Consider the following 25,297-nt stretch of genomic DNA (forward strand, 5'->3'; position numbering starts at 1 on the left):
CCCAGAAGTTAATTGACAGCATGCCAGGGTGGATTGCAGAGGTCTTGAAAAAGAAGGATCAACACTGCAAATATTGACTCTTTGCATCAACTTCATGTAATTGTCAATAAAAGCATTTGACACTTATGAAATGCTTGTAATTATACTTCAGTATTCCATAGTAACATCTGACAAAAATATCTTAAGACACTGAGGCAGCAGACTTTGTAAAAATTCATATTTGTGTCATTCTCAAATTTGGCCACGACTGTACACATTAAGTGCTACTCCTGCTCCTGGCTTAATCTAAGCCCTGTCTGTGAAACAGACCCTTAGTGAACTGAACTGGCTAGGAAACTGAAAACTACATCTCCCATGTTGGAATCACAATTACAGGAAGTCACGTGATCGAATTATTTTGTTTCAAGGGCAACTTGTCGAAGTGGTTGCAAGAGCTACACGTGTAGTTAGGTAGCTACAGTTTAATTTCTTAAAGTTAATATTAGCTATCACAATTCGTTATGGACGGATTTGGTTCCGACTTTTCATCAGGTGCTGGGTCCGGTAAAATGGACACCGGGACAATCATGGAGCAAGTGAAGGTCCAGATTGCGGTGGCTAATGCGCAAGAGCTCTTGCAGGTAATTTGCTATACTAGCTAACTAGGTAGTCAACTACATTCATTGTATACAGGTAAAGTTAGACACCGGACCGCTAGCTGACTGGTTAACTAATTGTTGAGTAGTAAGTTGAAAAAGCTAATGTGAAAGCAATAAGTTACTACCACCATACAACTAGTTAGTAAGCTACGAATACAATAGGCCTTATAGCTACAAGCTGGCTAACGTTAGTTAGCTAACTAGCTACCTTAGCCTGTCGAATGAATGAATGAATGCATGCTGTTTGTTAGAAAGCCATGTAAATATTTTATTACATGCATATAGTTAACTACAAACGGCATATTTGGTCTGTAGGCCAGGACTGCTCTCAATGTAACGTTAGTTAAATTGCCTGTCAGGTCGTGGAGCCTGAGGTGAGTGATGGTGGGTTAAATCTTATCTTTCTCCTTTGTTGTAGAGGATGACAGATAAATGCTTCAAGAAATGCATAGGCAAACCAGGAGGCACGTTGGATAACTCTGAACAGGTATGCCAGTGTATTTATTTGCAGATTATAATAACGGGATATGGATGGGAAGTGGTTGATTTGTGACCCCTAACTTGAGTCAGTGAATTGTCATTTGAGACATCTGGTATGTTGGACATCATAAAATTAAAATATTATGCAGTGGTAATGCTGACTGATATTTTTGTTTATTGCAGAAATGCATCGCTATGTGCATGGATCGATATATGGATGCATGGAATACTGTGTCCCGTGCCTACAATTCCAGACTACAGAGGGAAAGGGCTCGTATATGAACATTAACCTACTCTGCCAGCCACACCTTAGCAAAGCCAAAACATATGCCAGGGAAGGTGTTAATGGTAGTGGCTGAGGCTGGCACGATGACACACAAACTTCTGTGACAACACCTCATGGACCGGTTTGGTTTCCAGATCTTGTGAAAAGCAGCCATAATACTTGTGGACATTCTCCTTTCACTAAAGGATAGTTTAACAAATGGATATCTTATATGTTTATTTTTATTACAAGAGTCATGAATTCATTTTCATTAAAGATTTTCTGTAATTATAATGTCACTTTTCAATCATTCTCTAAACTAGTCTACTCTCTGTAACTGTCCTGTTAAATTCAGTGCCAGGTACCCATTCTTCAGTTTGTCACAGGCTGTGGCTATGTGTTTGTGTGGGTGAAACAGTTCCCTGAAGAGGTTAGGTAAGGTTTATTTTACCACCACTTTCCTCTGTAAACCTAGTTTCTCTCATGGGGAAGAATTGAGGAACAAGTTTTTGTTTTCATAACTGTGAACCCGGCCAAGCCAAAGAATCCTATATCAGAATACGTGTTGAGAACAAAACAGTATTGTCAAGACTTTCGTTCCAGTTGTCACTCTATCTGCCCACCACAGTAGTGGGTCTGTTTTAACAAGGTCTGCTGTGGTGCAGACTGTGTTGAACCCAGCTGGCTTTGTGTGCTTGGTTTGTCAGATTTCTGGGAACAGCTCCACTTCATTCAGCCCTTTGACTTGTGTAGAGAAGTAAAAAGAAATGGCCTGTGAATGCTGAACGGTGGGTGGTGCTCAGAGAACTGAGGTGTTTGTGACTGACTGGAATGGCCTTTTTCACTTGTCAGAAGTAAATAAATCCAGATTAAATTTGTCAAATTGCTGTTTTTGTCTTTTGAAAATGAATAAATGTTCTGTTGCTTGAGGAACCAGTGTGGCTCATATTTCATGTAGTGCCTGAACAGCTTCTAGAAGCTATGTAGATTTAGCCACGTAAAGATGCTTTCATGCAAGACTTCCTGACAAGAATCTGCTATAGCTGTGCACATAATTGTCAAATGTTTTGGTTGGTCTATTGAACTTGCATTAAAATGGTGATTGGCTAAATAAGACAAATGACAGTTGGGTAAATGCCAATAAAATGAAATATATTTTTGGACCCACAAAGACTAAAATAAATACACTTCCCCATTTAATAATGTATGTTGTAGTAAAATGTCCATGGACCAGTTATCCACATTATTGTCCAAGATTAAACTTTCAGCTGGACTCTCCAGGCAGTTTACTGGTGGCGTATCTTCCTTGACCAGTAACACACAAATGCCAGTGGTGGCTGCAATGTAGAAAACCCATTTTGTGTCCTCAAGTATTGTATGATGTCTCTGTCAGTCTCAATTCCTTCTCTCTTCCATAGCCTCAGAAGTGCAGATAGTTGGATATCCATTCCCTGATGGCAGTGACCCGCATATAGACTCCTGGGAAAGCAGTCCGTCCGCAGCCATGTCCCCAGCTAGTTACCCCGGCAACAAACCACTGGCCAGAGAATTCACGACATGTCAAGGGGCCACCAGAATCTCCCTGCGTTTCAGAAACGGAGATCTCGGTTGACAACTTTGTTAGAGAATTGAAAATACAAGGCAATAAGTACATCCAAAATGTGCATTGGTCCTGGGAAGATGGCTTTAGAGCATAAGAACAAAAATAAGTCACCTGATTTAGATGTTTGTCACCATAAATGTACTTTTGAGAACTGACTGCGTGTGGCATTATTTTAGTTATTTTGCTGAGTAGAGTGCCATTTGGCTAGCTAGACGCTGGATGCCTGGACCCAGGAATGCAAATCGGCTGACTTGGTTACATAAGCAGCTTAAGAGAAGAGGCTGACTGCCGTTTGCAGTTTTAAGGAGAAAAAATGTAAAGTTAAGCATCACTTAAGTGCAGCAGTTTCTTAGAATAAACAACCACTCAAAGTTAACTTTAAAAGATAAATCTTGAGTTTAAATGTTTTGAAAGACTTCAGTTGCATCCAACTTGGAGATAGTGTGCACTGCACTTCATGTAATTTGAGCTCTTACCAGGCATGTGTCTTTGCCCCCCTCCATGTAGCCGGCACACATCATGCTTGGGGTGAGGCTGTTGCCGTATGCCTGCTGGCAGTCTGACTGCTCGATGATGTTCACATCAGCTTTCTGGAGCAGGTTGGTCAGAGAACCTGTGGGTGAGACAAATGTTAACATGAGTCACATAGTCAAATAATGACATTTCAAGATTTATACACACATCACTTATTTGAACATATGAAACATTTTATCACAACAGAATGTCTTGATATCTGATATTACTCTCACCTCCCTCCCTCATGGAGCCCCAGCCAGTGATGTAGCACTCAGTGTTCTTCAGAAAGCTGTGTACAGGAGAGGGGAGGCAAACCAACTGGATTGTGTAGGACCTGGGTGCTGGGACAGCCATCTCCAGCAGGGCCACATCATGGTCCATGTTGGTGCTGTTGAAGCCCGGGTGCAGTATGATCCTCTGGATGGGGATAACCAGAGCTCCCACCCCGGACCTCAGCACTGAACCCAGACTCACTGACCAGGCGACAGGGTTGGAGTTACTACGGTGATGAGATGAGGACAATGAGCTGATGATTTAACTGGCCGTTTAGGCAGGAAATTGATTTTGGAGTATGTGTAGAAGTGAATGTTCTATATACAGTTAGTTATGAGATGCACTGGAGACAGACATGCACACCTTTACCCTATTCTTAAAAATGAAAGGATATGTTATGGGGAATCTTATGTCCCTCCCTGTGTAAGTAAACAATTTATGAATGATTCCTCATGAAACCCAGACAAAAAAATCCATGACTTTGAGGACTATCATGAAATGTAATCCATAGAATAGTACTTTAGACGAAGGATTGTTGACTCATATTTGACATTTGTATCTAGAACAATTGAGAAATAATTTATAAAAGTTTATATATTTATGACATTTTAGCCTTACTCATGTCTTACCCAGACTCATTAGTGTTTCATTTGTAGGTGCTACAAAGCAAACATGGGTGTCACGTGCTTGCTCTGTAATATGAGTAGTATTTTGATTTCAATAACTTTTTTAAACATTAATTTATGAATATTGAAAAATATAAAGCTGAATATTGAAAAGACAATTTATTTGGCAATTTTTTACATTGTTGAAAGTAATATACTCTTCGAAAGAAGTCAATGAACTAGATTCAGATTTTTTTTTCTTGAGCGGATGGTCGGGGGCCTGGAAACATAATTACAAATCATTTGTAGACTGCAAATTGACTGCAAGAATCCCAAACAGATATAATATTTGACTAAAACAATCATTTCAAACCATGCTTACATTTGTATACGATCACGTCTCTCTATTATGCGTGGGAATACTTGGGAACAGATTTCCAAAATTAAAATAAATTGGAGTTGATTTCCTGGTGTTTTTAGTATTTTATGTCCAACAATGGAAAAAATAAAAAATGTTCTTGCTTAGGACACTAGGGGGCAAAATTCGGTCCATGGGCTGCCAGTTGGGGAACCCTGCTCTACGGGCATATCACAATTTAAAAAGTGGGATCCCTGCTACTTTTAGAGTTATGATCAAATTTGTAAGTGTTACCAAAAGAGTGAATGTGAAAATGGATTCAAAATGTTCACCCTCTGCTGGTGATTTGCTGGATGTGCAATGGATAAAGTAAAAGAAAGTGCTGTGATTGGATACATGGCCGACGATGCCAATTTCTCTATATACTAAAATAGGCCATAACTTTAAAACTAGCAGAGATCCCGCTCTGGAACTTTGATATGCACGTAGAGTATATTATGTTCAACAATGTATAGAAAAATGTATGTTTATATTTGTCAATATTCATAAATTAATGTAAAGAAAAAACAGTTTTGGAAATCTAAATACTACTCATATTACAGAGCAAGTGGTAAAGCTTCATATGACACCAATGTTTGCTTTGTAGCATCTACAGATTAAACATTAGGGAGTCTTAATGGAGGCCTGGGTAAGGCCAAAATGTCATAAATATGCCAACTTTGATAAATAATTTCTATATTATGCGTTTAGATACAAATGTCAAATGTATGTCAACAATCTTTCCTCCAAAGGACTAATCCTTGGATTACATTTAATGAAAATCCCCCAAATCATAGTCTTTTTGAGTCTGGGTTCCATGAGGAATCACTCTTCTACAGTATGTGACAATGTGAATGGTCTACAATACATGTTAGGCCCTGACAGACAGTGATGTATTCTGTACCCTTTGAAGCAGTGGGCAGCAGTCAGGAGCCACTTAGAGTGTATGAGAGTGGCTCCACAGCGGTGTAAGCGTTGATACTGTAGGCTGCCAATCCATGGCCACTCCCCCCTCCGTGCAGTCAAGCCACCCACAATCCTCTGGGAGCCCACTGCCGGACGCATGCCACAGTCTAAGGAGAGAGAGAGTACAGGATGGCAACTTAGAACTTTAAAAGTCATCAATGTTTTGAAGAGGGATTGTAAAATTGGGTCCATCTACATCTGCTACATACAGTGCCTTCAGAGAGTATACCCTTGACTTATTCCACATTTTGTTGTTACAGCCTGAATTCAAAGTTGATTAAATATTTTTTTTTTCCTCACCCATCTACACACAATACCCCATAAAGACAAAGTGAAAACATGTTTTTTGAAATTTTTGCAAATTTATTGAACATTAAATACAGAAATATCTCATTTACATAAGTATTCACACCCCTGAGTCAATATATGTTAGAATCACCTTTGGCAGCAATTACAGCTGTAAGTCTAAGAGCTTTGCACACCTGGATTGTACAATATTTGCACATTATTCTTCAAAAAATTCTTCAAGCTCTGTCAAGTTGGTTGTTGATTATTGCTAGACAGCCATTTTCAAGTCTTGTCATAGATTTTCAAGCTGATTTAAGTCAAAACTGTAACTAGGCCACTCAGGAGCATTCAATGTCGTCTTGGTAAGCGACTCCAGCGTATATTTGGCGTTGTGTTTCAGGTTATTGTCCTGCTGAAAGGTGAATTTGTCTCCCAGTGTCTGTTGGAAAGCAGACTGAGCCAGGTTTTCGTCTAGATTTTGCCTGTGCTTAGCTCTATTCCATTTCTTTTTATCCTAAAAAACTCCCTAGTCCTTGCCGATGACAAGTATACCCATAACATGATGAAGCCAACAATATGCTTGAAAATATGAAGAGTGGTACTCAATGATGTGTTGTGTTGGATTTGCCTCAAGCATAACGCTTTGTATTCAGGACATGAAGTTAATTTATTTGCCACAATTTCTGCAGTTTTACTTTAGTCCGTTATTTACATTTTAGTCATTTAGCAGATGCTCTTATCCAGAGTGACTTAGAGTTAGTGCATTCTTCTTAAGATAGCTAGGTGAGACAACCACATATCAGACATAGAAAGTACAACATTTTTAACTCATAAGTAGCTACAGTATCAGCAAAGTCAGAGCTAAGGAAGGTGTCAGGTGAGGGGGGGGGGGGGTGCTGTGGGATTATTTAAGATACTCTTTGAAGCGGTAGGTTTCAGAAATTTTTCGGAAGATGGGTAGGAACTCTGGTGTCTTAGCTTCAGGGGAAAGCTGTAGGGGTGGGAGGGCCAAGAGACCAGAGGTGGCAGAATAGAGTGCTCAGGTTGGAGTGTAGGGTTTGAGCATAGCCTGAAGGTAAGGAGGGGCAGTTTGTCTTGTTGCTTCGTAGGCAAGTACCATGGTCTTGTAGTGGATGCAAGTACCATGGTCTTGTAGTGGATGCAAGTTTCGGCTGGAAGACAGTGGAGTGGGCAGAGGAGTGGTGAGACGAGGGAGAACTTGGGAAGGTTGAACAACAGTCGTGCTGCAGCATTCTCGATAAGTAGCAGGGGTTTGATGGCACAAGTGAGAACCCAGCCAACAGCGAGTTGCAGTAGTCCAGACAGGCGATGACAAGTGCCTGGATTAGGACCTGCGCCGCTTCCTGTGTGTGGTAGGGTCATACTCCATGGATGTTGTAGAGCATGAACCTGCAGGGGCGAGTCACTGCTTTGATGTTTGCAGAGAACGACAGGGTGTTGTCTAGGTTCACGTCAAGGATCTTTGCACTCTGGGAGGGGGACACCGGGGAGTTGTCAACCATGCTGGAGAGGTCTTTGAGTGGGTAGGCCTTCCCCGAGAGGAAGAGCAGTTCCGCCTAGTTGAGGTTGAGGTGGTGGGCCGACATCCAAAATGAAATACACTACATGACCAAAAGTATGTGGACACCTGCTCATCGAACATCTCATTCCAAAATCATGGGCATTAATATGGAGTTGGTCCCCCATTTACTGCTATAACAGCCTCCACTCTTCTGGGAAGGCTTTCGACTAGATGTTGGAGCATTGCTGCGGGACTTGCTTCCATTCAGCCACAAGAGCATTAGTGAGGTTGGTCACTGATGTTGGGCGATTAGGCCTGGCTCGCAGTCGGCATTCCAATTCATCCCAAAAGTGTTCGATGGAGTTGAGGTCAGGGTTCTGTGCAGGCCAGTCAAGCTCTTCCACACCGATCTCGACAAACCATTTCTGTATAGACCTCACTTTGTGCACGGAGGCATTGTCATGCTGAAACAGGTAAGGGCCTCCCCAAACTGTTGCCACAAGGTTGGAAGCACAGAATCATCTAGAATATCATTGTATGCTGTAGCGTTAAGATTCCCCTTCAATGAAACTAAGGGGCCTAGCCCGAACCATGAAAAACAGCCCCAGATCATTATTCCTCCTCCACCAAACTTTACAGTTGACACTATGCATTCGGGCAGGTAGTGTTCTCCTGGCATCCGCCAAACCCAGATTCGTCCGTCGGACTGCCAGATGGTGAAGTGTGATTCATCACTCCAGAGAACGTGTTTCCACTGCTCCAGAGTCCAATGGCGGCGCGCTTTACACCACTCCAGCCAATGCTTGGCATTGCGCATGGTGAACTTAGGCTTGTGTGCGGCTGCTCAGCCATGACAACCCATTTCAAGAAGCTCCCGACAAACATTTACTGTGCTGAGGCTGCTTCCAGAGGCAGTTTGGAACTCGGTAGTGAGAGTTGCAAGTGAGGAGAGACAATTATTACGCGCTACAACACTTGGCAGTCCCATTTTGTGAGATTGTGTGTCTTACCACTTCACGGCTGAGCCGTTGTTGCTCTTAGATGTTGCCACTTCACAATAACTGCACTTACAGTTGACCTGACGCACTGACTTGTTGGAAAGGTGGCATCCTATGACGGTGCCACATTGAAAGTCACTGCGCTCTTCAGTAAGGCCATTCTACTGCCAATGTTTGTCTATGGAGATTGCATGGCTGTGTGCTCGATTTTATACACCTGTCAGCAAAGGTGTGGCTGAAATAGCCGAATCCACTAATTTGAAGGGGTGTCCACATAGTTTTGTATATATAGTGTATTAAGTTACACCGCGACCACCATGGCATTTCTCTTTAAAAATTATTTCACTGTGACCTGCTGCTGACTGTCAGGCAGTGAGGCAGGCTGTTTCTGAGTGAGTGAGTGGTGGGAAGGGCTGGAGGGGTGTGTGTGTTGAGAGAGCACTGCAGCAGGCAGCTTAGTCCACTATTGGCTGAGCCACTTGACTGAGAGGAGCAAGAGCAGCACTCGCGCATGTCATGACAACTTTTTACTAGCTGTAGGCAGGCTATGTACACTGAACAAAAATATAAACGCAACATGTAAAGTGCTGGTTCCATGTTTCATGAGCTGAAATAAAAGATGCCAGAAATGTTTCATCTGCACAAAAAGTGTATTTCTCTCAAATTTTGTGCACATATTTGTTTACATCCTTGTTAGTGACCATTTCTCCTTTGCCAAGATAATCCATCTACCTGACAGGTGTGGCATATCAAGGAGCTGATTAAACAGCATGATCATTACACAGGTGCACCTTGTGCTAGGGACAATAAAAGGCCACTTTAAAATGTGCAGCTTTGTCACACAACACAATGCCACAGATGTCTCAAGTTTTGAGGGAGCGTGCAATTGGCATGCTGACTGCAGGAATGTCCACCAGAACTGTTGCCAGAAAATGTAATGTTAATTTCTCTACCATAAGACTCCAACATAGTTTTAGAGAATTTGGCAGTACATCCAGCCGGGTTCACAACCGCAGACCACGTGTATGGCGTTGTGTGGGCGAGCGGTTTGCTGATGTAAACGTTGTGAACTTAGTGCCCCATGGTGGCGGTGGTGTTATAGACAGTCATAAGCTACAAACAACGAACGCAATTGCATTTTAGAGATCCTGTGGCCCATTGTGAGGCCCATTTCTTTTAAGGTATCTGTGACCAACAGATGCACATCTGTATTCCCAGTCATGTTTTATCCATAGATTAGGGCCTAATTCATTTATTTCAATTGACTGATTTCCTCATCTGAACTGTAACTCAGTCAAATCTTTGAAATTGTTGCATGTTGTGTTAACATTTTTATATTTTTTTTGTTCACTGTATTTTTGTTCAGTATAGGTTGTCATTATGCAGACGCCTACTTTTTTCCAACCCTTCTTCCATAAAACATTAACACGCTAGAACTGATGCACATCAAATAAATAAATGAGCCAAAGCACTGGAAAACGACTTTGTGGGCACTAGAGCGCATTACATAACTTGACGCTGAGGTGGTTTAAGCTCCATTCTAATGTCGACTTCTCTTAAAGAAACGGTATCAAGCGAAGTGTTTTACGCATGCTCATCAGTTCTTGGGTATCGGGGGCTGCGCGATTGGAAATCTGAAATGGAAGTTATGGAAATCCCTCGCCTGGTTCATTTTATGGGGAAAAGTCCTCAATGCAACTGACATTTGCCTCTGTTCGCCATCAATTAGCCTATTAATGTATATACCATTGTAGGCTACTGTAGGCTAACATTTGCTAAAATAAATATGTGGAATTAACGATATCACTGGAGTCATTGCAAATTAATTTGTGCCAATTTGTAGCCTTGTGTTATTATGCAATTATTAATGGCCATGTTTAATTAATTCAATCGGAAGTTATCAAAGCTCTATCGCAATTGCCGATCAGTTGTTAGAACGCATTACATTGACCGTAACAGTACACAGATTAGGCTACAAGTAAAACATATATAAAATAAAAACACTAGCAGTTGTTGACAAGCATATTCAGTTCATATACATATTATTAATATTTAATTCAGTGATTGAAATTATGACCCCATCCTCAGTAGCCTATTCCAGCTGGCTATTGGGAAACGCAAGCACTTCTTACCTCGAAATCGCCTCCCTATTCATGTTGATTGAATTAGTCTCAAAATTATAATATTAATAATAATAATGAATCTTTAGTCTCTCTCTTTTTCATAAATGTCATTCAATTCCCAAGAGGCTGAACTTATCTCACCAGAGAAAGCATATGAGGGAACAGAACAGTGCCCCTCTGTCTCAGTATGTGTAGCATATCTATCTGTTGATGTTTGGTCAGAAAGAGTGTGACATTGCTGCCACCATTAGCATTGAATACAAGGGAAGTCATTTGGTCTACTTTGATTTTTTTTTAAAGTATATATACATAAAATAATAGCCAATCAGCGTTGAGCTAAACTGAGCGAGCTCAACTGTGAATGGTCCTGGAGCACCAAAAAAAAAAGTGTAAAGGGAAGCCAGTTTGGATTTGGCTTCAGACCAATCACATTACAAGTCAAATATCATTATTGACAGAAAAAAAACTTTAATTGTTGGATCTCGTTGTGTTGTTGTCCTCCGGTGGCTAGCTAGCTAAAATTGTCCCTTTCCTAAATTAGCCATGGATGGAGATAGTGATTTGGACTGGTGGTTTTACTTAATTCTCCGTACTGGCCCCTAACCTGAGAGGGTGGGAGTTCGACATCTAGCTAGATGTAGTATGCTAATGTTAACTAGATGGCCTGGCGTATCGTTGCCCATAAAATGATGTTAGGCTAGCAAGCAAGTACTTAAGCCAGGTAGCCTAGGACAACAAAAACTAAAAGCGTGTACTGTATGACAGAGTCATAGACCGTTTAGGCAACATGAAAGAGGAGGAGGGCATTGGCGTTTCTCTACTAGTACTGTAGGCTGAGTCACACACACACACACACCGAGAGAGAGACATCAGTACCATGGACAACCACATCATATTTAGCTTACGTTGATTGGACTAAATCATTTTTGGTATCTTTTAGTTGTTACTGTATTAGACTAAGAATAGGTGATTACATGATGTTGAAATGGTTCTGGAACAGTGGAGACAGATATAGTTTTCTTTGCGACTTGAGGTAACTCTCCATGGTTCTAAATCAATAATTGTTTTGTCGTACAAAAAATGTTGGAAACATTGCCTTGCTTGACATTGCTATAGGTCCTGTAACTGTTTGTTAATTCCAATATGTTTTGTGGACTTCACCGGACAGATGTTGCTCTCCGGTTTTGTAATGAAATAAATGTATGGTTGAATTTATTCTGCCACTTCTTATTGTCTCGGCCTTAGGCCTATATATCACGGTGTCAAGGCATATGAACTAACAGGTTATAGAGAAAACAATGTAGTTATCACAACACAGGTTGTAATATGACATTTTTCTCTCGATTGGCTTCCCCGGTGATTTTACCCATGCACCGCTACTGTGGACTATGCCTATTGAAATTACAAGTCAATCTCTCAAATGGGCCATTTATAACGGTTTGTAGTCTTAACGTCTGACACATAATAATGGCCCAATTGCCATAAAATAGCCCAACATTCATTTTTTAAGTGTTTCTTGCTCAGAGAATTTGAGATCCTCTGTCCAACTTTCATCACTCGAACTCTCCTGTCAGATTTATCTATAGATATGCACATGCGTAAAAGGGATTTATTTAACATTTTAAACCGGGTTAGAGCCCTGATTGCTGACTGGCTGAAAGCCGTGGTATATCGGACCATAGAGCATGGGTATGACCCCATTTTTTTTTTTTACTATGTTGGTAGCCAGTATATAATAACAATAAGGGTTTGTGGTATATGGCCAATATACCACGGCTAATGGCTGTATCCAGGCATTCCGCGTTACGTCATGCTTAAGAACAGCCCTCAGCCATGGTATATTGGTCATATACAGTACCATACCCTCCTCGTGCCTTATTGCTTAATCATAGCAGTCAAATTAGTTAAATCGACATCCATTGATGGAAAATGATCTGGCGAGTTTAATCGGGGCAAATTATCTTTTCTCTTGCGACATATTTAAATTATTTTATTACGTCATGTCATAGCTCGCAATAATTATTATTTTGATCAACCGAATTTTGCTTCTAACGTTGTTACAAGTTACATAGATATTCCTTCTTAATTGTCTCGATAACGTTATGGAAAAAGGGTTTATTGTATAAATGTGGAAAGTTTTCAGGCCTTTTGGGCAGGTTTTGAGTGGTCATTGGGCTGGGAATTGTATCTAGACCTGGAAACCCTGCCTGGTTGGAGCAGCCTGCCAGGTAGGATGCAATCCAAGAGTGTGCAGAGCCTGAGACACCTAGCCCTGAGAGGGTGGAGAGGAGGATCTGATGGTCCATGGTGTCGAAGGCAGCGGTTAGATCTAGGAGGATGAGAACAGAGGATAGACATTTAGCTTTGGCAGTGACACAGAGAAGAGTAGAAGCATGACTGGTTAGGGTCAAGAAGATTGTTATGAGAGAGATAGCGAGAGAGTTGGTCAGAGACAGCATACTCAAGTGTTTTGGAAAGCAAATAAAGGGATACCGGTCTGTAGTTTTTGATGTCAGAGGAGTCAAGTGTTGGTATCTTGAAGAGGGTAGCGAGTCAGGCTATTTTAAGTCAGAGGGGACGCAGCCAGTGGTCAGGGATGAGTTTATGAGGGAGGTCTCCAGAGATGGTCTAGGGAAGGGAGGAGGGGATGGGGTTGAGAGGGCAGGTTGTCGCGCGGCTGGACCTCACTAGTCGCAGGATTTCATCTGGAGAGAGAGGGGAGAAAGAGGTCAAGGCGTAGGGTAGTTCGGTGTGAGTGGGACCAGTGGACTCAATAGGCTGCGTGAATGAGGAGCGGATGTCGTCAACCTTCTTTTCAAAGTAGTTGACAAAGTCGTCCACAGAGGAGGAGGGAGGGGAGGGCGTGGAAGATTAAGGAGTTTCCTAGGGTTAGAGGCAGTAGCTTGACATTTATAGTGATATAACGTGGCTTTAGCAGCGGATACAGAGGAAGAGAAGGTTGAGTGAGGGAGTGGAAGGATGATAGGTCCTCCAGAAGTTTAGTTTTCCTCCATTTTCACTGTTCTGTAAGCTCGCAATTAGTCACTCTGCCATGGAGCAGGAAGGGAGGGCTGAGCCGGCCTGGAGGAAAGAGGGATAGTGCGAGTCATAGGATGCGGAAAGGGAGGAGAGTAGGGTTGAAGAGGCAGAATCAGGAGACAGGAGGGGAAAGGATTCAGCAGAACAGAGAGATGATAGGATAGAAGGGGAGAGAGTAGTGGGAGAGAGAGCGAAGATTGCGACTGCACATTACCATCTGGGTAGGGGCTGAGTGACTAGGATTGGAGGAAAGGGACACAGAAAAGCAAATAAAGTAGTGATCAGAGACCTGGGGGCGAACAGCATCTAGTAAAGATGAGGTTTAGCATATTGCCTGCCTTGTGATTGGGAGGAGACTAGGAAAGGGTGAAGTCAAAAGAGGCAAGGAGGGTAAAGAGAGAGTTGGAAAGAAATTAATCGAAGACAGACAGGAAGGTTGAAGTACTAAGAGCGGTGAGCCATCGCCAGGAAATTTGCTTATCAAGGTGTCAAGCTCATTGAGGGAACCTCAAAGAGCACTCTGTAAGGGCACCTGGTGGGCGATAGATGACAACAATGTTAAGCTTTAGTGGACAAGTGACAGTGACAGGATTGAATTCAAATGAGGAGATGGACAGGTGAGAGGCAGAAAATAGAAAATCTCCACTTAGGAGAAATTAGTAGCCCTGTGCCACCACCGCGACGACCAAATAATCTCGGACTATGAGAGAAAACATTGTCAGATGAAGCCAGAGCAGCTGGAGTAGCAGTGTTCTCTGGGGTGATCCATGTCTCATCGGGGCCAAAAAGTCAAGGGACTGAAGGGCAGCATAGGCTGAGATGAACTCAACGTTCTTGACCGCAGATTGCAGTTCTAAACGCTGCCAGAGACCAGGAATTCCACATGGGTTGTACGCGCCGGGTACACTAAATTAGAAAGGTTGCAGCCAAGGGGTGGGGAGCGTCTGTAAAGCCTACAGGAAGAGGAGCGAATTGGGAACACACACATAGTTGCCAAAGCTACAAAACAGCAAAATTAGATCATTTGAAAATAACTAGGTAAGATACTCAAGTGAAAGAGTGGTGTGGAGCCTTCCTTTCTTTCCTTCCTCAAATAACTCTGCAGAAGAACTCGGCTGAACCGTCTTTGATTCGGCAATGGTCTTAGTTTTGTGACGAAACTGACGCTGAAAAGACCACCGCTGAGAAAACAGGGGAGACTGAAGTACTAATATGTATTGCTAATTGCCTTGCAAAGGTGATGAGCACACCTCCTGGTACTAATTACTGACTGCCTAGGAGAGGAGAAACCACTCCCTCCCCAATAAAGCCACTGATTACCAAAACAACAACAGTCACAAATTGCCCTGCCCCTTAATTCTGGTTGATGTGTCAACAATAATCAGTAAATTAATAGTAGTCAGCAGTTCACACAGCAAGTAGGCTACTGGGAAGGCAGGCAGCACTTAAAGTAGATGGCCCTGGCTCACAAAAAGACAGTATTAGACAACAACAGATAAAGACAAAAAGTATACTTATCACTGCTGGAGATATCAAAAGTTTCACCTGTCTTTGTGATCGTCTCCACCCCCCTCCAGGTGTCGCCCATCTCCCCCATTATTCCCTGTGTATTTATACCTGTGTTCTCTGTTTGTTCTTTGCCAGTTCGTTTTGTTTCATCAAGCCTACCAGCGGTTTTCCCTCTGTTCCTGTCTCTCGATTGTTCCTGTTTTCTAGTTTTCCCGGTTTTGACCTTTTCTGCCTGCCCTGACCCTGACCCTGAGCCTGCCTGCTGTTCTGTCCCTTTGCCCCACCTATCTGGATTACTGACCTCTGCCTACCCTGAGCCTGCCTGCTGTTCTGTACCTTTGCCCCACCTATCTGGATTATTGACCCCTGCCTGCCCTTGAACTGTCTTTGGCTGCCCCTGTTGGATTACTAAACTGTTGTTAATTCGACGTTGTCTGCATCTGGGTCTTACCTTGAAATGCGATAGTACGAACTGGCCCCCGAAAGTTGCCGAAGACCTCCGAGTCACCGCTTCCCGAGCATATGCAACGAGGCAGAGCTGGGCTGTCGCCAGTGGAACGGCAATACCGGATCAACACAAATAGTTGTCTGTATTGCGGGACTCTTGGTAATTTTGTGTCCTCTTGTCCTTTGAAAAGACCAGGCTCACCGGTAGGAGCGAGTACTCTGGTGGGTCATATGAAGAACTTTTCTTCTTCGCTTGCTCGCACCCCTTTTCATGCCATTCTGCTGTGGGGAAACCAGTCTAAATCTCTCCGGGTCCTCATTGACCCTGGGGCTGATGAGAGCTTTTTGGATGCTACTTTGGCTTCCGAGCTGAACATCCCCACTCAGCCCCTCTCCATTCCCATGGATGTTGGAGCGCTGGACGGTCGCTCTATAGGCCGGGTCACTCATAATACCACTCCCATCAACATACGAGTGTCAGGGAATCACAGCGAGACTATTCCATTTCTGCTCATCAAGTCTCCTCAGATTCCCGTGGTTTTGGGATTCTCCTGTCTCCAGCGACACAATCCCCTCATCAACTGGTCTATGGGTGCCATCATGGGCTGGAGTCCGTTCTGCCATGCCCATTGTCTGAAGTCAGCGCAACCTGCCCTGGGACGTCTTCCTGGGAGCTCAGAAGGTGCCCCGGACCTCTCCGCCATCCCTTCGGAGTACCAGGACCTCCGGGAGGTGTTCAGCAAGGCCCGGGCCACTTCGTTTCCGCCGCACCGACCCTATGACTACGGGATTTACCTTCTCCCTAGCACCACGCCCGAAGACCGGAGACCAAGGCTATAGAGACCTAGATTGGGGCCTCCCTAGCTGCAGGATTTATCCGTCCCTCTTCCGCTCCCACCGGTGCAGGGTTCTTCTTCATGGAGAAAAAGGACAAGACCCTGCGCCCGTGCATTGACTACTGTGTACTCAATGACATTACTGTTAAGAACCGTTACCCGCTACCACTCATTTCCTCTGCCTTCGAGCCGCTCCAGGTGCCACTGTGTTTTCCAAGCTGGATCTATGGAAAGCCTACCACCTGGTGCGGATATGAGAGGGGGACGAGTGGAAGACCGCATTCAACACGGCCAGCGGCCACTATGAGTATCTGGTCATGCCTTTTGGCCTCACCAATGCCCCTTTTGTGTTCCAGGCTCTGGTAAATGATGTTCTTCGCAACATGTTGAACCGGTTCGTCTTCGTCTACATTGATGACATCCTCATTTTCTCCCGCTCCCCCCAAGAACATGTGCTCCATGTCCGACAGGTTCTTCAACACCTTCTAGAGAATCAGCTGTTTGTGAAGGTGGAGAAGTGCGAGTTGCATCGCTCCACCATTCCCTTTCTGGGTTACATCATCTCTGCTGGGAGTGTCCAGATGGATCCCGGGAAGGTGAGAACGGTGGTGGATTGGCCTCGGCCTATGTCCAGTGTGCAGCTGCAACGATTCCTGGGGTTTGCCAACTTCTATCGTCACTTTATATGGTGTTACAGCACCCTGGATCCCCCCCAAGTTTCTGCACTCACCTCTACCAAGGTTCCGTTCACATGGTCCTCTGCCGCTGACTGGGCGTTCCGGGACCTCAAACACCGGTTCACCACTGCTCCCATCTTGGTTCATCCTGACCCTTTCAGTCAGTTTGTGGTGGAGGCCGATGCTTCGGATGTCAAAGTGGGGGCTTTCCTGTCCCAATGTTCTGCCCTGGACCTTAAGCTGCATCCCTGTGTCTTCCTCTCCCAACGCCTCATTTCCACGGAGAGGAAATACAATGTGGGGAATCGGGAGCTTCTCGCGGGGAAGATGGCATTGGAGGAATGGAAGCACTGGCTGGAAGGGGCGGAACATCCGTTCATTGTGTGGAACGACCACAAAAACTTGGAGTATCTCTGCACCGCCAAGCACCTCAACTCCAGGCAAGCGAGATGGGCCCTGCTGTTTACCCGGTTCAACTTGTCCCTCTCTTACCGGCCGGGGTCCAAGAACGTCAAGCCGGATGCCCTGACTCGCCGCTATAGCCCCATAATTACCACCCCGGAGCCCGAGACCATCCTTCCCACCTCATGCCTGGTGACGGCACTCAGCTGGGGTATAGGGAAACAGGTCCGGGAGGCGCAGTGGTCCTAGCCGAACCATGGGGGGGGCACAGATAACCGGATGGTTGTGCCTGACGCTGTCCGCTCTGTGGTCCTGGAGTGGGCCCATTCCTCCAGGCTTGCCTGCCACCCGAGCTCCCGTCAGACCCTGGCCTTCATGTGACAATGCTTTTGGTGGCCTACTATGGTTCCGGATGTCGCTGTGTTTGTCAGAACAAGACTCCTCGGCAAGCTCCGGCTGGTCTTCTGCAACCACTGCCTGTCCCTCACTGTCCCTGGTCCCACATATCCCTGGATTTCATCACGGGTCTCCCCCCGTCTAAGGGCAACACTGCCATCCTGACTGTGGTCGCCCGGTTTTCCAAAGCCGCCCACTTCATTCATCCCCTCAAACTACCCTTGGCCAAGGAGACGGCCCAGCTCATGGTGCAGCACGTCTTCCTGATCCATGCACCGCCCATGGTTTCTGACCGGGGGCCTCAGTTCCCATCCCGGTTCTGGAAGGCGTTCTGCACCCTCATTGGGTCGTCGGCCAGCCTGTCCTCTGGGTTCCACCCCCAGTCCAATGATCAGTTGGAGCGAGTCAACCAGGACCTCAAGACTGCGCTGCCTGGTCTCTGCCAACCCCACCACCTGGAGCCAGCAGCTTGTGTGGGTGGAATACGACCGCAACACCCTTCCTTGCTCTTCCACGGGGCTATCGCCATTTGAGTGTTCCCTGGAGTATCAGCCCCCGCTCTTCCCCGGGCAGGGAAGAGGTCGGCATACCTTCTACTCAGATGTTTGTCCGCCGCTGTCGTCGTACCTGGAGGAGAGCCCGGTCGGACCTCCTCAAGACCATCTCCAGGTATCGACGACAAGCGGATCGCCATCGGACCCCGGCATCGTCTCGGCAGAAGGTATGGCTATCCACTTGGGATTTGCCCCTTCGGGTGGAATTCCGCAAATTCTCCCCCCGGTTTATCGGCCCGTTTCCCATCTCTAAAATTATTAGCCCCTCTGCTGTTCATCTTCTGTTGCCCCGTACCCTTCGTATACACCCCACGTTTCATGTGTCCCAAGTTAAACCCATGTCTCACAGCCCTTTGTCTCCTGTTTCCAGGCCCACCCCTCTCCCTCGTCTGATCAACAGCCAACCGGCATACACAGTGAGGTGTCTCCTGAATGTTCGACCTCGGAGCAGGGGTTTCCAGTACCTGGTTGACTGGGAGGGTTATGGCCCGGAGGAGAAGTGCTGGCTCCCCGCCAGGGCCTCATTGCGGATTTCCAATGCCGACACCCCGGTCAACCAGGTATGCACCCAGGACGGAAGCCAGGTGGCGCCCCTGGGGTGGGGGGGTACTGTCACACCCTGATCTGTTTCACCTGTCTTTGTGATTGTCTCCACCCCCATCCAGGTGTTGCCCATCTCCCCCATTATCCCCTGTGTATTTATACCTGTGTTCTCTGTTTATCTGTTGACAGTTTGTTTTGTTTCGTCACGCCTACCAGCGGTTTTCCCTCTGTTCCTGTCTTCTAGTTTGGACCTTTTCTGCCTGCCCTGAGCCTGCCTGCCATCCTGTACTTTTGCCCCACCTATCAGGATTACTGACCTCTGCCTACCCTGAGCCGACCTGCTGTCCTGTACCTTTGCCCCACCTATCTGGATTATTGACCCCTGCCAGCCCTTGAACTGTCTTTACATGCCCCTGTTGGATTATTAAACTGTTGTTAATTCAATGTTGTCTGCATCTGGGTCTTACGTTGAAACGTGATACTAAATATAGAATGAAGCACACTGAGATAGCGCCTGAGAAGCTGGTTATATACCGTACTCAGAAAAGTGGTGATGCATGTTTGGAATATTTTTATTCTATACAGGCTTACTACTTTTCACTCTCACTGTCATTTAGGTTAGTATTGTTGAGTAACTGCAATGTTGTTGATCCATCCTCAGTTTTCTCTTATCACAGCCATTGAACTTTGTAACTGTTTTAAAGTCACCATTGGCCTCATGGTGAAATCCAATAGGTGCCCTTTGCGAGGCATTAGAAAACCTCCCTGGTATTTTTGGTTGGATCTGTGTTTGAAATTCACTGCTCGACAAAAAATTGTATGTGTGGGGTCATTCAAAATCATGTTAAACACTATTATTAGAGTGTGCACTAAGTTATTATGTGACTTGTTATGCACATTTTTACTCCTTAACTCATGTTTCATTCATTTGTACACATTTCTTAAAACATAATTCCACTTTGACATTATCGGGTATTGTGTGTAGGTCAGTGCCCCAAAGTTGAAATTTAATCCATTTTAAATTCAGGCTGTAACACAACAAAATGTGGAAAAAGTCAAAGGGTGTGAATAGTTTCTGAAGGCATTGTATGTTGACAACTGAGACGTTTGTGAGACAGGCCAGCGATAAACTCACCACAGTTCTTCTCATCAGCCTCGTTAGAGCAGTCAATGACACCATCACACTCAGGGTTCATTTTGCTGACACACTCCCCAGCCCTGCACTTGAAGTTCTCACTACAGTTCACAGCTGCCAAAAAAACACAAATAGTTACAGTGCATTCGGAAAGTACTCATACCCCTTCGCTTTTTCCACATTTTGTTACGTTACAGCCTTATTCTAAAATTCTCATCAATCTACACACAATACCCCATTATGACAAAGCGAAAACTGGTTTTTAGATATTTTTGCACATTTATTAAAATAAAAAAATATACCTTATTTACATAAGTATTCAGACCCTTTGCTATGAGACTCAAAATTGAGCTCAGGTTCATCCTGTTTCCATTGATCATCCTTGAAATGTTTCTACAACTTGATTGGAGTCCACCTGTGGTAAATTCAAATGATTGGACATGATTTGGAAAGGCACACATCTGTCTATACAAGGTCCCACAGTTGACAGTGCACGTCAGAGCAAAAACCAAGCCATGAGGTCGAAGGAATTGTTCGTAGTGTTCCAAGACAGTATTGTGTCTAGGCACAGATCTGGGGAAGATCTCTTCCTAGAGATGGCCACCTGGCCAAACTGAGCAATCGGGGGAGAAGGGCCTTGGTCAGGGAGGTGACCAAGAACCCGATGGTCACTCTGACAGCGCTCCAGGGTTCCTCTGTAGACATGGGAGAATCTTCCAGAAGGACAACCATCTCTGCAGCACTCCACCAATCAGGCCTTCATGGTAGAGTGGCCAGACGGAAACCACTCCTCAGTAAAAGGCACATGACAGCCCGCTTGGATTTTGCCAAAAGGCACCCAAAGGACTCTCCGATCATGAGAAACAAGATTTTCTGGTCTGATGAAACGGAGATTGAACTCTTGTCCTGAATGCCAAGCGTCACATCTGGAGGAAATCTGGCACCATCCCTACAGTGAAGCATGGTGATAGCAGCATCATGCTGTGGGGATGTTTTTCAGCGGAAGGGACTGGGAGACTAGTCAGGATCAAGGGAATGATGAACGGAGCAAAGTACAGAGAGATGCTTGATGAAAACTTGCTCCAGAGCGCTCAGGACCTCTGACTGAGGCGAAGGTTCACCTTCCAACAGGACAACAACCCTAAGCACACAGCCAAGACAACGCAGGATTGGCTTCGGGACAAGTTTCTGAATGTCCTTGAGTGGCCCAGCCAGAGCTCGGACTTGAACCCGCTCGAACATCACTGGAGAGACCTGATAATAGCTGTGCAGCAACGCTCCCCATCCAACCTGACAAAGCTTGAGGATCTGCAGAGAAGAATGGGAGAAACTCCACAAATACAGGTGTGCCAAGCTTGTAGCGTCATACCCAAGAAGACTCAAGGCTGTAATCGCTGCCAAAGATGCATCAACAAAATACTGTTTAAAGGGTCTGAATACTTATGTCAATTTGATATTTAAATTGTTGTTGTTTTTTTGCAAAAATTTCTTTAAAACTTTTTTTGCTTTGTCATTATGGGGTATTGTGTGTAAATTGATGAGGGGGAACAGAACAATTTAATCAATTTTAGAATAAGTTCGTAACCTTACAAAATGTTTTAAAAGTCAAGGGGTCTGAAAATTTTCCGAATGATCAAACATCAACTACCTAAAATGTCTCTATAACCTTGCTTCCAAAATTACCATGCAGGAGTGGGGCTGCTACCATTGTCTTGGAAATAGGACTGACTGTTGGTGTCGTAACTGGCACCATTGGCGGGGTGTGGGCAGGGTAGTGGACCATGCCAGGGTTGGTGTGGCTGAGGATCCAGTTGCGTAGCCTGGTGACGCGGGAATAGACCCCTGGCCTGTTGATCTGAGCACAGCCCACGCCCCAGCTCACCACCCCAGCGAGGAAGAACCGCCCTGGGGCCTCCTCACACACCAATGGCCCTCCAGAGTCACCCTGATAGTGATTTAATATAAAATCAGGGAATTTGTCAACATGCCATAATCCCAGCCCACTATTTGTAGGACAGCCCTAAGGGTCAATGTGTTATTTGAACTCTAAGTACACATTCCACACAACAATAATAGAAAAAAAGGACATGTATTTTGTATGTATAATAGTATTATAAACTGGGTGGGTCGAACCCTGAATGCTAATTGGCTGAAATCCGTGAGTATACCACGGGTATGTAAAAAAAATGTTTTTACTGTTCTAATTACGTTGGTAACCAGTTTATAATAGCAATAAGGCACCTTGGGGGTTTGTGGTATATGGCCAATATACCACGGCTAAGGGCTGTGTCCAGGCACTCCACATTGTGTCGTGCTTAACAACAGCCCTTAGCCAGGGTGTATATATATATGTTGGCCTTATTACTTAAATAGAGTCACCCTGTAGGGGAACAAAAATGTCAAAGACTCCAAGCGGATAGCTTTTCAGGCTCATCGCTCTCTCTTTCTCACCTGACAGGAGTCGACCTTCCCTTGTAGGAAGCCAGCACACATCATGTTGTCGGTCACAGAGCCTCTGTAAACGGACGACTTGTTGCAGACCTTTGAATCAATGATATTAACCACTGCCTTCTGTAGAGATCGTGGCGTATCAACTACACAGCACAACAGAGAGCAGGGTCAGTGAGCACCACAATACAAAAGGTAACTTGCAAAGGTGTGACTTTAGTTATGCTGTAGTTGTAAAAACAAATTCAAAGTTAACTCACAGGAATGCTGGTTGAGAGCCCCCCAGCCTGACACCACACAGTTCCGGCCTGGGCTGAAGACATGGGAGGAGGAGGGCAGACAGACAGGCTGAATGTAGGGGCTGAAGGTGAGAGGGGTCTCTAGCTCCAGCATGGTCACATCGTTGTCAGTGGTCATAGGGTTGTAGTCTGGGGACACAAACACAGACTTGATGTTCACAGAGATGGCTTCTGACTCTTCTCCACTCACCAGGCTGGCTCCTACCAGGGCTGTCCATTCTTTTGGGTCATTGTCCCTGTAGGGAGTTGGAAAAGAGAGGTCAATTCACTCAACTTCAAACTGACACTCCTCACTTCTCAACGTTGATAGCCTATGTGTGGCAAGTCTATTGACAGGTGCAAGGGGTTGTCACTAGTTACCACAGCCACAAAGAATCCCCACATATTTCTACAATGTCTCTGATTAAAATGAGATTTTGAACATAGCCTTAACCCTAACCTTAACCACACTGCCTTACCCTAACCTTAAATTAAGACCACATTTTTACGCTAAATCCAATTTTGACTTTGTGGCTGTGCTATCTAGTGGAAACTGGTGCATGGTGTAGTAACCTACTTCTCGAAGCAGTGAGCAGCAGTGACAAGCCAATGGCTGTTGATGATGGAGGCTCCACAGTTGTGTCTGCCATGCAGCCTCAGACTGACCTGCCAGGGCAGCTCCCCAGGACGGGCATCCACTCCACCCACTATTCTACTGCCCATGGCCGGGCGTGTCCCACAGGCTGGGGACAACAGCAGTCAGTTAGTATATTGTGAAAATTGTATGTTTTAGTGTTTCTCTCTGTCCTGACTGTCTGTCTCTGTCTGTCAGTCATAGAGGTTAAAGAGCACTTACAGCAGTAAGCTTCATCAGAGCCGTCGGCACAGTCCGGGATGAAATCACACTCGGCGTTGACCTTGGTGACACACTCCCCATTGTCACAGGTAAAAGTGTTGTCAGGACAGCTGGCTGAGGAGAGACAGTATCATATGGTCAGACGGAAAACCCTGACCTGCGGCGCCTTGACTTTTCTAGAGCAATCAATATCAGAGTAGAATAGAAACACTCACCCATATCGTCTCCAATGTTATAGAATGACTTCCCACTGGCCCCTGGGGAGTGAACACGAAAATAAAAGACTGGATGAGGAAGAAAGCATGACATAATATGTAACTATACACTTAAATGATAGTTGTGAACTATGCATTATCTATACCCCCTCTTTTTCAACATCTCTTGATCTGTTTTGGTCAAAACATTGTAACTACAATCAGGATATATGTTAGTCAGGGTGTTTGAGTGTGAGTGGGATTTTCTATCATACATCATAACTATCGGACAAAAAAAAGATGACATAGTACCCAGTAAAACAATAGTGTTGATCTCTCCAAACTCAGGCACTTCTATGGGCTTCCCATGAAACAGGGCATTCAGTCCTACCCTTAAAAGGTCCTGAATAAAGTTATCAGAGTACTGCTGGACCTTGGACACGCTGAAGACCAGTCGATATGTGGCCATCACATTGCCATTGATGTTACTGGAATAAAGGGAAACATCAAATTAAAGTAAACAAATATAAAAGGTTCTAAAACACTTGTTTACTATACATTTCATACAAGTATGTGCGGTCCTCTGTAGCTCAGTTGGTAGAGCATAGCGCTTACAACGCCAGGATAGTAGGCTTGATTCCCGGGACCGCCCATACGTAAAATGTATGCATGCATGTAAGTTGCTTTCGATAAAAGCATCTGCTAAATGGCATATGTTATTATTCAGTGTAACATTCATTATCTTTGGACTTACCCATAGGTAACAATATTACAGTCGATATAGTGATGTGCTATTGACGAGGCAATGAAAATATTCTTGATCTGCAAGTGGATTGAAAGATTTGAACTATTTGTTAATAAAATCATTAAAATGTGAACGTGTGACATGAAATCAGGCCCCAGGATCTCAGTGCAGTCAGCTCTTACCTTAGTCTTTAGAGTAAAAGTGAGCACTATAGAGAATGCAGAGCTTTCATCTTGCAGGTCAGGGCCATACTTGAGACCCTTCAACTCTACCGTCTCCATGAAGTAATGCTCCTCTTCCACCAAGTATGCTGTTGATGTCAGAGAGGATCAAACATCTGTATGCAATTGATTATTACTACTCAAATAGCCGATACATTATCGGTAATAAGCATTATGTAAGTCACATGACTCACCAACCAACAAGCCCACAAAGACGCTGATGAATAAGACTAGGATGAAAGCCAGAGTGATGTTCCTACAGCAGACAGAGTTGGGGGGAGTAGGAGCGGCTTCCCCTGGGGACCACTCACGATCCTTCTTTAACTCCATGTTGGCTTCAAAG

General features: G+C 44.7%; 2 protein-coding genes across 2 annotated transcripts; one reads left to right on the forward strand and one right to left on the reverse strand.

The window, feature by feature from the left end:
* The first annotated feature begins 401 nt into the window (after window positions 1-401).
* On the forward strand, window positions 402-2,316 carry LOC120053776 (mitochondrial import inner membrane translocase subunit Tim13). The gene is made up of 3 exons (XM_039001020.1): window positions 402-620; window positions 1,057-1,125; window positions 1,302-2,316. Exons 1-3 carry the CDS (start codon window positions 501-503, stop codon window positions 1,398-1,400), a joined length of 288 nt encoding a protein of 95 aa, XP_038856948.1. The 5' UTR covers window positions 402-500; the 3' UTR covers window positions 1,401-2,316.
* On the reverse strand, window positions 2,302-24,039 carry tmprss9 (transmembrane serine protease 9). Its single transcript, XM_039000340.1, has 11 exons — window positions 24,010-24,039; window positions 23,795-23,908; window positions 23,516-23,681; window positions 22,921-23,195; window positions 22,664-22,806; window positions 21,896-22,157; window positions 20,213-20,326; window positions 5,682-5,850; window positions 3,736-4,001; window positions 3,463-3,599; window positions 2,302-2,965 (listed from the first exon to the last, which is right to left on the reverse strand). The coding sequence occupies exons 1-11, from the start codon at window positions 24,011-24,013 to the stop codon at window positions 2,804-2,806; spliced, it is 1,812 nt and encodes a 603-aa protein (XP_038856268.1). The 5' UTR covers window positions 24,014-24,039; the 3' UTR covers window positions 2,302-2,803.
* Window positions 24,040-25,297: the final 1,258 nt, after the last annotated feature.

The sequence above is a fragment of the Salvelinus namaycush genome, chromosome 9 (genome assembly GCF_016432855.1).
Source record: "Salvelinus namaycush isolate Seneca chromosome 9, SaNama_1.0, whole genome shotgun sequence".
In the NCBI taxonomy this organism is placed as follows: domain Eukaryota; kingdom Metazoa; phylum Chordata; class Actinopteri; order Salmoniformes; family Salmonidae; genus Salvelinus; species Salvelinus namaycush.

What these genes read in the sequence shown, in the direction of transcription:
- tmprss9 (XM_039000340.1), bottom strand. An exon ending in GGCTCTCAACCAGCATTCCT is followed by an intron (nt 22,807 to 22,920) that starts GTGAGTTAACTT and finishes TGTGCTGTGTAG; the next exon opens with TTGATACGCCACGATCTCTA. An exon ending in GGAAGGTCGACTCCTGTCAG is followed by an intron (nt 22,158 to 22,663) that starts GTGAGAAAGAGA and finishes AATCACTATCAG; the next exon opens with GGTGACTCTGGAGGGCCATT.
- LOC120053776 (XM_039001020.1), top strand. Translation starts at nt 501, where the DNA reads ATGGACGGATTTGGTTCCGACTTTTCATCAGGTGCTGGGTCCGGTAAA. An exon ending in ATGCGCAAGAGCTCTTGCAG is followed by an intron (nt 621 to 1,056) that starts GTAATTTGCTAT and finishes CCTTTGTTGTAG; the next exon opens with AGGATGACAGATAAATGCTT. An exon ending in CGTTGGATAACTCTGAACAG is followed by an intron (nt 1,126 to 1,301) that starts GTATGCCAGTGT and finishes TGTTTATTGCAG; the next exon opens with AAATGCATCGCTATGTGCAT.